The 12,501-nt window shown below is 39.0% G+C and overlaps 1 protein-coding gene across 5 annotated transcripts in view; it reads right to left on the bottom strand.

The window, feature by feature from the left end:
• ARID4B (AT-rich interaction domain 4B) overlaps nt 1–12,501 on the bottom strand; it is an 81,623-nt gene that overhangs the window by 43,161 nt on the left and 25,961 nt on the right. For all 5 annotated transcript variants that reach the window (XM_077925781.1, XM_077925784.1, XM_077925785.1 and 2 more), the window contains exons 3-5: nt 8,035–8,145; nt 6,537–6,602; nt 2,077–2,167 (exon numbers count right to left, since the gene is read on the bottom strand). In XM_077925781.1, coding sequence (XP_077781907.1) covers nt 2,077–2,167; nt 6,537–6,602; nt 8,035–8,145 — 268 coding nt within the window. The remainder of the gene's footprint in view (nt 1–2,076; nt 2,168–6,536; nt 6,603–8,034; nt 8,146–12,501) is intronic.

Raw genomic sequence — 12,501 nt, 5'->3', positions numbered from 1 at the left:
AATCAAGCCAATGCTCCATGGAGCCCATAATCCATAATCCATAACTGGTGTCTAAATACTTCTCTATTTTTAATACATCCTTAAAGGGAGTTACTGAAGAGTAAAGTGTAGATGACACAAAATACCACTAATTTAAATAAATGCATTAACAATATGTTTCTGCATTTTCTACTGTCAATGCATTCTGTTTACAAGGTTGACATGTATAACACACTGAACAGATATTTCATAACCTATCCTTGAATAATAGCAGCCTAGACAAAATCAGATTTTGAGAAGAAGAAAAATAAAAATTCTCTTTTCAATGTCCATCACTAATAATAATTCCCCATATTAGTCAGTCAAAGCATTAAGATGTACTTTGGCATTCAATATTTCATAAAAGGACAAAATGTTAATAATGGGAAACATTCCATATGAAACTCTTGCAATCTTAATGTTTTTTGCAATTTTGTACTCTAGGGAATTAGGCTGTGTAGGTGTTTTTCTTCTTGAGAGTTTTGCAAAGCAGAGTCTGGAGATGGCTCAGTAAGGGACAATATTCCAATTTATCAATAAAATACTCAAGAGTTTGTTTGTGTGTTGCATTATCTTTTTGCAGATATGTGTAAAAGCAGTGTAAAATCTACACCTTGGTCAGTGTAAAATCTATACCTGGGATCATGGTGCGTTTCAGCCAGACAAAACAATTAACTTGAAGGTCATGCTTTGTTGTTGGCATAGCAATGATGGTTTGCTGAGTGAAACAAACCAGAATCCCAGGTTTGTATGTACCTCTAAGCTTGGCTGTTTGTGCTTTGTTTTTCTACTGTAGAAAGAAGGAGTGAAATGGGAACACTAGGGATGTGTGCACTAGCACACAGCTCATGCCTGATTTGTGTGCAAAAGCAGCCTTTGTAATATTGTTTGCATTTTTAATTAAAAGCAAAAGGCTTGAACTTATTGAAAAGTCTTCGTTAAACAAATGTTGAATGTATGCATGTTTACTCAAAACTAAGAAGTAAGTTCAAGTGGAGCTCATTCTCAAATAAGTACACTTTGCATTGCAGTCTTAAAATCAAATTTGTAAGCTGGAAGCTAGGCAGTGTTTTACAAGAGAAAGATCTACTGGTTTTTTCCTATCCAGCCCTCCATGAATCTGAAAACTTTACTCATAAAAAATAAATAAAGGAACAAGGCTTATGGAAATATTAATTAACTCTGGAAATGCATGCATATAAGTTTTGCATCTTGAGAAATGTTATCTTTTCTTAGTAGGCATCAATATTAAAGTGATACATATTTGTCATGAAGGCTGTTGGAAGAGGAAACAAATCATCATTCTGAAGGCCCTGAATTGGCTTACCAACTAGAACTATAGTTTCATCATTAATTCTAATTTTAAATCAACTCCAAAAATGTAGCTTGGAAAAACCTGCATCTAAGAAGTAGGCGCACTGTGATTTCTCATATGTTAAGTCTTTAGTCTTTTTCTAGATACCACAGGACTCATCGAAAATTAAATGTCCCTTTTTCTTGCCCCCTCTTTCTTAGACAGTAAATTAATATGAACATGTTATTAGTCAAATTCTCATAGCTGTCAATGTTTCCCCTTTTTTTTAAGGGAAATTCCCTTATTCCAAATAGGATTCCTCGCAAGAAAAGGGAAAAGTTGACAGCTATGAATTCTACACTTTCCCCACATGTTGTGGTTGTAACAGAAAACAGCAGTATAAATACTATTCAATATTATAAATTTGAATAAAACTATTTTTGTATGGCAGGGAACACTCTTAAAATTTCAACAGGTGGGGGAAACCCTTTCAAACGTTGTTGAACAATCTGAAACTAAAACTAACCCCCCCCACCAATTTGCATAAATCTGCACTATTCTATTTTCTTCTGCCATATTTTCTTCATTTTGCCCATTCCCATCTCCATGCCTACTGCCTGTTGTTGTCAAGCAGCAAGTCCAAGAATATTCTTAAGAAGCCATATATAGATTTCAATTAAAGAAAACACTCACTAAATATAAAAACATATTTTTCCTGACCTGTAATTTTTGAATTGGTGAAAAATGGAGTTGCTTTTCCTTACCTACAGTGTACCAACTAGCATCTGTTAATTTGTTGATGACAGCCTCCTGATATGTTCCATCTGGATTCCTTACTTCCACCACAGTTCCTACCTAAAACATAAAAGCCACTTAGGTAATCTCCAAGGCAATAATTAGAAAATATTGAACATTTCATTTTTCATTCTTTTAAATTCAGTTTCTGCTCTCAAAAACCAATCTACAGATAAAGTGTGTGTGGCTGCATTTCGGGGGAAGGAGAAATCTGAAAAACATACCATCTTCACACAAGGCTTTGTAACATGCCTCTGAGGCAATCTACTGTATATCAGGTTTTACTTTTCAGACTTCAAACTATATATCTATTTGTACCAAGAGGGTGCCTTTTAGAACTACTTAATAGGATTATTCCACAAGTGAATTTTGTTTCACTCAAACCAAGAAAGCTATAAATATCAGAACATGCAATGTATAAAATTATATGAAGGCATCTTTTAAAAAAATGACAAAATATGTTCTATGATGAAGATTCAAAGAGAACTGTGTGCAAAGAGATGGGCAAATGGGGCAGATGGTCAGTTTTCTTTTCTGGCTGCAGCCCTTCCTGTTACACTGGCCAGGGATGATGGAAGTTGGACTTCAGGGGGGGGGAAATGGGAGGACCAAAGGTTGCCCACACCTGCTATGGAGGGTGATGATCTCCTGACCTTCAGGAGTACCTGGGCAGGGGAGATGAACAGCCATGGTGCACTCACAATACACTTTGGATCCTGGCCTACAGAAGTTGCAGTTTTGAAATTCTCCTCCAGATGTTATCTTACACCTTTAAATATAACTATTATAACCAATAATCCGGAACTCAGATTTTAAAAAAACACTAGTACATATGGCACAAGTTCATGAAAAAAACAGAGACATACATTACTGACTTCCACCAAAGTGAACACATAGTAACATGACTGCTCAGACATGGCTGGAATGTATAACAAACCTGCCCAAACATTCAGTGAAGTCATTATTTACGGGACACACCACCTTCGGTTGGATCCAGTGAAAAGGGCTTTTTGGGACTATGATCTAGTGGAAGCCACCACTGGAGGAAGGAAAGGAGATAATTATCACCATTTCCTCTTGGGAGTCCCCTGTGCTACCTATTCTGAAGGGTCCTTCAACCCACCAGAGCGGGGGGTTGGGGGTTGGTGGCAGGGCGGATATGAGGCTGAAAGGGGAAAGATAAATCAGTGAAAACTGTATCCCCCTTCAGAAATGTCCTATGAGTGGAGCTCCACTCATGAAAAATCTGGATTCAACTCAGTATATAGAACTATAAGCCAAAGAAAATCAATTAATTAGCATAGAACTGCTACCCTGGAGTAGACAAAAATTATGCTTAGAAACAAGTGTTTTTTATGAGTCGGTATGCCTAAATTATTTTTAAAAGACAGCTTTCCCAACTTTTACCCCAAAATGCTCCCAAAAGACACTTTTCAGAAATGCTGATCTGCCTATTACTACTTCCTTACTGCCAGCAGATGGTGAACAAGAGCTAATGGTCAAAGTTATTCCCTAGAATAGTTGCCTAAAACAAAAAACAAACTTCTTTCTACCATGTATTTAAAGTCTAAATAAGTAGGCACTGATGCTTCAATTTCTCTGAATCTCAAAGATTAAAGAAAGAAAATCTCTAATCATTATAGCTATTAGATTTTTGAGGATGACGGACTGAGAAAGTCACCCATTTTCTCTCTAAAGTAGTATTTTAAATATTCCTATATTAAAAAAAAGCTGCATGCCTCTTTAAATTAACCACCATTATTTCCTTTCTGTCTCCTGTCTTATGCTACCTGGAGAGTTCTTATGAAAGGAGCAATTAATATTATAGAAAACAAAAAGGAAACTACATTTCCTCCATCATACTACCACTTGTTTTACATTTTAATGGCAGTTACCATTCATTGTTCTCTAGAAGGAACAATATTTTTCTGCCGTGTGCTGTTTTCACTATTAGACGAGTGACTGCGGAGCTTTATTCAACAACTTAAGGAATCAGCAAGTAAAACACACACCATTTCAGCAAAGTCTAATGGTTACACTTGCTTATTTTAGGGTAGGAATGAGAAACCTCCAGCCTGTTGGCACGCTTGGCCCACCAAGCCATTTCCCCCAAATCACGTCCATCTGTCCATAAGCTGACATCATTTTTTATATCACCTGATGGGTAGGAGGGCAGAGTTAAATCCTGCATTGGCTTGTTTCCAGGAGGAAACAGGGAAGCACACCCAAAGCAGCAGGATTTAACTCCCAAACATTCTTTGCGTCACACCACGAAAAGTGAAACATGTTGCAAAAAAAGGGATAGCAGGTCATCTCTGGCTGAAGCAGGATGTGCTTATGAGAACTCCATTGAATCCTGGAAGACCTGCTCCCTGCCTTGCTGGCCTTTTCCCCACCTGTCCTGGGAGGGCAGGGTGTTGACTGACTCCTGCTACAATAGCTGAGGCTGCTTACGCTGGGGTGTTGCCTAGGGGGGTTGTTGGGGAGGGGGGTTGTTGCTCTTATTGATATTATTTATTTTGCATCTTTTTTTTAGATACTATTATTAAAGTGGATCTTTTTTCAGTTTTGTTTTGTACTTTTTGGCGTTTTCTTTATTGTTGATGACTACATATGTATTTTTCTTATGTTGTAAGGTGCCTTGAGCATAGCTTTAACTATGGAAAGGCAGCATATAAATAAAAGCATTTAAGTTTATGAGAAGTCTCTAAACTATTCATTCTTCTGGTTGCAACCAGGCATATGGTCTTGTTTACGCAGCACCAGCCAGTGAATCAATGAGCTGAGCAGCACTGCTAGAAGCTGCTGACGGGGAGATAGGATAGTTCTTGTCATAAACATTAGGAGCTGGTGCTGAAGCAAGGGGTCTCACAGTCTGCACTGTGAAAGTGTGTGTGTGTGTGTGTGTGTGTGTGTGTGTGTGTGTGTGTGGTTGCTGACTGCCACACAGTGTACTTCCACAGTGCTGATCACAATGCTCCCCTCCCTCCTAGCACATGCAGATAACAACAGGAATTCCCTTCTCTCTTCACTGCTCTGCAGCAGCAACCAACAATTCCAACTAACAAACAGCTTTGCTGGCAGCTACTGGATTTAAGGAAACCTTTCCAACAACTGTGGGAGTGAGCAAAGTATGCAGCTGCATCAATACAGTCAAGGCCACTGTGGGTAGCAGTCACTGTCTGTCCCATTAAAACTAAAATTTTGATACTGCTTAAAATAATAAATTCATTGTTAATCTCAAAGCCAACACTATATATTCCATAAAAAGTAATATTTGCAGGCATGCAGTTCTGAATGTAGTTAATTGCAAACTATGTGTTTTAGATGTGCCAAACAACTGGAAAACAGAAAAAATACATGGATTTTAATGAAAGATCTGTGAGGAGAAACTGACAGGAATTTAAGTATCCTGCTCATTTGTCTTCATGGCAAAATTCACAAGATTATCCATTCCCAACACATTTTCCTACACTTATTCATTCACTACAATAATTTCAAGAAATTTACGTAAATAAAGAATCATAGAATCACAGAATTGTAGAGTTGGAAGGGACCACATGGATTATCTAGTCCAACCCCCACAGACCAGAATTGTCCTGGACTCTAAAAAATTACCCAGCCAGGCACTTTCCTTAACATGCTCAGTCAAAAATCTAATAGCTATTAATGGGGGCTCAAGACTTTAGTCCTTGTACAGCAGCCCCTGAACCACATGATAAGCACTTTTCAAACTGAGGGGTGTACCAAAAGCAGTTTGTGATAGGGGATAGGGATGTGGTCCAGCGGTTCAAAGGGGGTGCGGGAGACTTAAATTCAAAAAGACTAACACAGGTCCCTTGCATGACTCTCCGCACAGCATGCTAGACCTGGCCTAAATTTTTCATCAGAAGAAATGACATAAGCTACGCCAAGACACCGTACAGAACACTTGATCCGAGATCCAAAGAGGCCAATAAGTGAACAGAAGACACTTCCACATGTGCATAGCAATGTGTGTTGTCAATTCCTGGCACACATATTGCACACCATTCTGTACTTTCCCCTGACCCTCAGGAGTGGCTTTTCTGGGCTGGGGAAGGGAAGCCCAGGAAGCTGCAGTGAAAAGGAGAGGCCAGAACACTGTGTGTTATCCTTTGGATCCCAACCCATTTATTTGCAGAATCTGTTCTATCACTGTATGTACCATGCCAGAAACAAGCTACTCTACTTAAATTCTATCGATCAGAACAGCTCAGATTTTAATACTATGCAAACTATATTATATCCTGCTTAAATAATAACTGTTCATTCTTCACAAGGTAATTGTGGTGCAATGTAGTAGGATTATTCAATAATTACACCTAACTTTATATCTATATATACATCACTGTAAATATATTGATTTGTTAGGAAATATTTTTCATGGTTAGTCATTCAAATATATTACCTTTAAAGGGCCTTTTATGTGATCATCCTGAACTTCCACAGTTGATGAATCATGCCTAAATGTTACCTGCAAAGCACAATTTAAAGGATTGTTAAAACAGAGCAAGTGTATGTATAGCTATCTTTACTATTTATTTATTTAGGATGTTTCTAGGCCACCCTTCATTATAACCAATCTTGTGGTGGTGAACAATACAATTAAAACTCATCCAAATTGCAATTTTAAAAATCCACTTCATAATAAGTGCAAATATGATTAAAGCCCAAATCATTAAAATACAGGCCTTTATTCAAGGACAGAGTGGGCCTGCAACCTCCAGCAATAAATAAAGCTAATATCCTACAATTGCCTGGGCAAGTGAATAGTTTTTTCACTTGGCAACAAAATGAAAAAATAATAGGCACTAAATATACATCTAACAGAAGGGCATTCCACAACTAGGGCACATCCGTTTTCAACATCCCCACATGGTGTACAGATAATTCTACAGTAGCTGCAAATTACGCCACTAGCAGACAAATAACTATATATAGCATGTCTCCCCTATTTATGGCCCTATTTGCCACTAAAATCTAAAATATTAGAAGCGCCACCCATTTTATAATCTCCATTAATTTATTTTGCTTTTTTTCCCTTATAAAGGAAAACGAGACGTAATGCAAAGGACACAGTGCTGGAGTTGGACTAAGAAAACCTTTGTTCATATTCCTGCTCAGCCATGAAGCAGCATCAGTTGTTGTGAGATTACCACATGCATGCTTCCCTAACTCCTTGAAGGAAGGGTGGCACAGAAAAGTAATCAGTAATAACATCATTAGCTTATGACTGAAGTATTACACACAAACAATAGAAGATACATACATTTATACTGTCTATTTATAGAAAATTGAATCCCATAGAACGTGAGTGTTTTGAGCAGGAGATTTGGATTTAACTGATTAACTAAACTGCTTAAAAACAAACAGCACTTTACATTAATACAAATGATTATTTTATAAAAGCAGGGTTTTGAAATACACAGGGAACATCCACCACATGAGGCTTCCTGCTTCAAAACTTTGCCTTCCAACTTGTGAAGGGTGACAAAACAAGAAGGGAAACAAACAGATGTAGTGTGCTTATCCCTGTAGCCTCCCCAAATCCTAATTAGAACAGCTGAAGAGGGCTATAGTTTTTCTTTATTTTCAGATATATTGGTGGCATAATGAAATTTAGCAGGATTATTAAATGATTATGCAACGTCTACATTTTGGTGTTGCTTTTAAAACAACACGAATGACATTTTGGTGCTGCTTATCGTTTGTGTCCCTCCCTCAAAGTGATCTTAGAAACTGTTAGGAAGTTAATCTACTGGAGAGGGAGAACAACTGGGCACTCAGTCCTAGTGAAGTACTTCACTAACTCATCCCTCTTAAAATGCCTCACTTCAAGACCCATACATTGTGGAGTGCTCTGAATATATGCTATTTTTTAAATGAAAAATGACACACATACATACCTTGACTTTGACCAGTCTTTTTGTTGTCTTGATTTTGGCCTCACAGAAGGCCCCTCTATATTTTGCACTCACATCAGTGCCCACTGTCAAATATGGAGGCTCATCAAGGGCCTAGAAGAGAAGAAAAAGGAAAACAACTGGCTTTTAATCACTCCCCTGGTATTTCAAAAGAGGCAAAATTATTACACTTATAAGAATAAGGAATCCACTACTAAATTTCAGTGAAAACTTTTCAATGGGAATATTGAAATTGATAGCCATCTTCAAATATCTAAAGGGCTGACACATGGAAGATGGAACAAGCTTGTTTTAGTCTGCTCTGGAGGGTAGGACCCAAACCAATGGCTTTAAGTTACAAAAAAGGAGATTCCGGCTAAATATCAGGAAGCCTTTTCCATTGATAAGAGTTGTTTGCCAGTGAAATAGATGCCCTGGGGAGGTGATGTACTCTACTTTTTATGCAGAGGCTGGATAGCCATTTTTCATGTATGATTTAGTTGAGATTCCTGCATCACGGGGTTTGGACTAGATGGCTCTCAGGGTCCCTTCCAATTCTACAATTCTATGATTCTATATGGAACTCTTGAAAAAAGAGTCCTCATATTGTTCTAAGTAAATTATGAATCATGCTCATGATAGTTCTCCATTCATTCAGTTCCCAAGCATTATGCCTGGCAAATTTCATCTCCTTCTATCCTTGTCAAACAGGACCTGTTTAAGCAACTAGAAACCTAACCTGCTTAGACCTTGGCTAGACATTGATCACATCAAAAATAGCTAAGCCAGTCAATATTAATCTAGACCCTGACCCTGAGACCAAGGAAACTTCCATAGAGATGGTATAGAATATTGTTACAAAAATTACAGGGGGGCACATCTTTAAAGTTGTTAAATGTTACAAATATTATGCCTGAATGTATCCTTTCAACTTGACAGCTCAGGGAAGCTGCTTTTCCTAGAGCGAATCAGAGCTGCTCCCCCATTTCCCCTGCCTTTCCTTGCCCTTTTCTCCCCACTCCCACACCTACAGTAGCTGTGCACCTGTCTTGCCCCAAGCCGCAATATTTTTCAACAGAAATGGATCTAATGGGACAGTGTGTGATCATATGAGGTGTCAATAATGAGGGCTGGTGAGGTGGTGTCTATGGCTGCTTCCTGTGTGTCTCCAAGCCCCTAACTAACATTAGTGCAGGGATCCAAGGGCAGCAATGACAGGGACAGCACTCAGAGCTCACACAGCTGCTGGAGAGGGAGAGGGAGGTGGCAAAACATGCACAAGCACACAAGGAAGAACAAAGAGGAAGGTGCTCCCAGGCTCTTAGGCTGTACTTTATGGGCTGAACTGCAAGCGCTCCTGTCTTCTTCTGCCCAGATGCGGGAGACAGCATAAATATACAGCTGGCTCTCAGGCATGAATAAACCAGGCTCGAAGCCCTGAACCAGCAGTGAGCCAGACACTTGCCTGTCTGCTTGTGGTATCCCCTCCTGAAGTTAAACTCAGGAGGACGGAAATTAGATCAGGACCCAACAAGGAAGAGGTGGAGCAGCCTGCTCTGCAGTCTCTGCCTAACTTCTGTTGGTGCAGCAGATTCTTCAGGGAACTCCTCAGGGAGCCAGTTTCCAAATCTAAACTGCAAAGCAAGCCCCTTCTTTGCTGGGCAAGGGGCTAGACATTCAGGCACAGACTGCTGAGGGACAGATGCTTTAGGCAACATGGGTCACCTCTTTCCCAAACAGTAAAAGTGCAGGCCTCTCATCACAAATAACTTTTGCTTCCTGTATAAGCTTATTGCTAATTCAAAGCTCACACAATCTTTTAGATTTTTTTTTTAAATCGGAAAAGCAGTAAGACATGGTGTAAATCTAAAAAGTTGTTTGTTTCCATTACCTAGGAATCTAGAAATATCAGTGCACTTTTTAAATGCACCAATCATTCCCTACCTCTCCTATTTTTTTCCCAAGGAACTGTGAGAATCAACTTGGTGAATAAGCTGTAAAATTATTTTTCTCAAAAACTATTTGCTCTTTTTTTTTGCATCGGGCTCTTACACTTATCAAGAGCACAGAAATATTTCAACAGGCACTAATTCTGCTATCAACGTGCTTCCCCTAATAAACTGTAAGATGAATAGATCTGTTTCAGATGGAAATATTAATTTGGTGTGTAAAAACCCAGGTTTTGATATCTTTGTTTGGGCCAATATCCTTTTTAAAGCTTTTGAGCTTGAAGTATTCTATAAAATATTGAAGTCACACTGTCCAACAAACAGAATTTGATCCCATTTCTTAAAACCACTTTTAAGATTTCTATAGATTTGGCAAGGAAACCAACCAAGCTTAGGCTGTTTACAAGGTGAGGGCTCAGTTTGAACATGAATTTTTTATCCAAGCTTTTGTACATGAAAATGAAACACAGTGCAACATAATCCTTTATAGAATTAATGATGTACATTGTGTTGTATAAAATATAGCCTTCCTTGAAACAGGAAATAAAAGGGCCAGTTGTGTGCAGAAAATGGTAGCTGCATACAACTGTTGGGAAATATAGCACAGTGTTATTTATCAGACAATTACATTCTGTCACTTGTGGCTTGCCTTGTGATTACATTGTTTTTTCCAACAAAAATCACATTAGATGTGTTAATTAGCATACCTATGGCGGAATATTTTTGTTATCTGCCTGTTAGCTTAAAAGAGCTAGGAGTTCACTCATCATAGTGCTCAGCTGTGGCTGCTGGCAATCCTGGCTCTGAAGAACCAGGCGTTTCTAAGAATTATGCAGCTGTAGTGTAAGTGCACAAAGCTATAGAGAGGGGGAAAGAAAAGTGCTGCTTTGCTACTGAGCAGTTTCCCCAAGACCAGTTGCTAGCACACTACAGCCTTCTGTGTAAACAGTTCTGATCAAAGAAGATAATTTAACTCTCAACCTATCAATGAAATACATTTATATACTGCTTCATACCAGAACAGTCTATGAGCAGTTTATAAAAAGACAGCAAACACCCCACACACACACACCCCACACCAGAATGGAAATCTCCTCTCCTTCCATATCCCACACATCCTCCCTAAATCTGCTCTGGAGGGTTCAGACATAGACATAGAATCATAGAGTTGGAAGGGATCCTGAGGATCATCTAGTCCACCCCCTGCAATGCAGGAATACGCAGCTGTCCCATACAGGGATCAAACACTGAAGGAACACCCCAGAACAGATTTGGGGGGGAGGTGCAAGAGGAGAGCAAGGGTAAGTTCCTCTGCACAGTCAAAAGTTCTTGAGTTAGCGGAACAACATCACTGGCTAACACCCAACAGATCCAAATGGAACAACAAAACCCCAGAAAAGCAAGAACTAAGACGTGCATGGTTTTTCTGGGTGGGTTAAAATTTTTGCCCAAATAAAAACCATGCCAACTTTGCCTAGCCTTGTGATACAAAATTACACTGTAACCATCATAGATGTTTCAGACTTATGAAAGTTGTTATATGAGGTTCCAATCCAATCCACCATCAATTTATACCAGCTGGGCTGCTGTAGCTCAACTGACATCCACAAGCATTTACACTGTAAAGTGTAAGACCTGACATGACTGAATAGCAGCGCTGCTATAGCTAGAGACTATCTCACCTGCACAAGGGAGGTGGGATGTCACAGCAAAGCACAACACGTGTCTTTTGCTGCTGCACTACCCTGGTTTTTTGTTTTGTTTTTTTGCACTGTGAGGCTGCCTGGTCTGGTAGCGGGGCAGCCCCCCCCCCCCAAGATGCCTAGACATTTTGTTTTGCCACCCACAACCTAGGTCCCAGGAGCCACGGGGCTCCTAGCATTCCCCAGTTTCTAACACTGAGTTCTTCTATTCATAGAGGGCAAGCCTGGATTCCACCTACTAGATATATTTGGGAGTAGAGGGAAATGAAAACTAAAGTTGCATGCACACAAAAGCTCATACCAATAACAAACTTAGTTGGTCTCTAAGGTGGTACTGGAAGGATTTTTTTTTTTATTTTGTTTCAACAATATTCTTTGTTAACAGTGTTCTGCTTTAACTACCAAAAAAAGATTCTTCTAGTTTAATGAAAATTATTGGCTTTTTAGGAAAGTACTTTGAGTTCCATGATCATGCAAAAGATTAAGAAACAGCAACAGAAACATTTGATACATAATAAATATAAGACAATTTGTCTTCCCGCGCACCCCCCAATGTAGCATCTAAAAGAAATATTTTTCAAAATCTTAACTAAAAGGTGTGATTTAGAATACTAAGGGTTATTACCACTACAGTACTTGGTGATCCCAGCCAGCTGAAAGACTCAGCTGGTGAGAAGGAACCCTTCACATTCTAACATGCCAGGAATTGTTTCTGCCAAAGAAATCCCACAAAAAGACACAGATAAAAATATGTGGCTTATGGAGGAAAAACAAATGCTGCTAGACACAGCAACTATACATTTCATTGAAGTCCAATC

This window comes from Podarcis muralis, chromosome 3, assembly GCF_964188315.1.
Source record: "Podarcis muralis chromosome 3, rPodMur119.hap1.1, whole genome shotgun sequence".
In the NCBI taxonomy this organism is placed as follows: domain Eukaryota; kingdom Metazoa; phylum Chordata; class Lepidosauria; order Squamata; family Lacertidae; genus Podarcis; species Podarcis muralis.
This window is presented reverse-complemented; position numbering and strand designations above follow the sequence as displayed.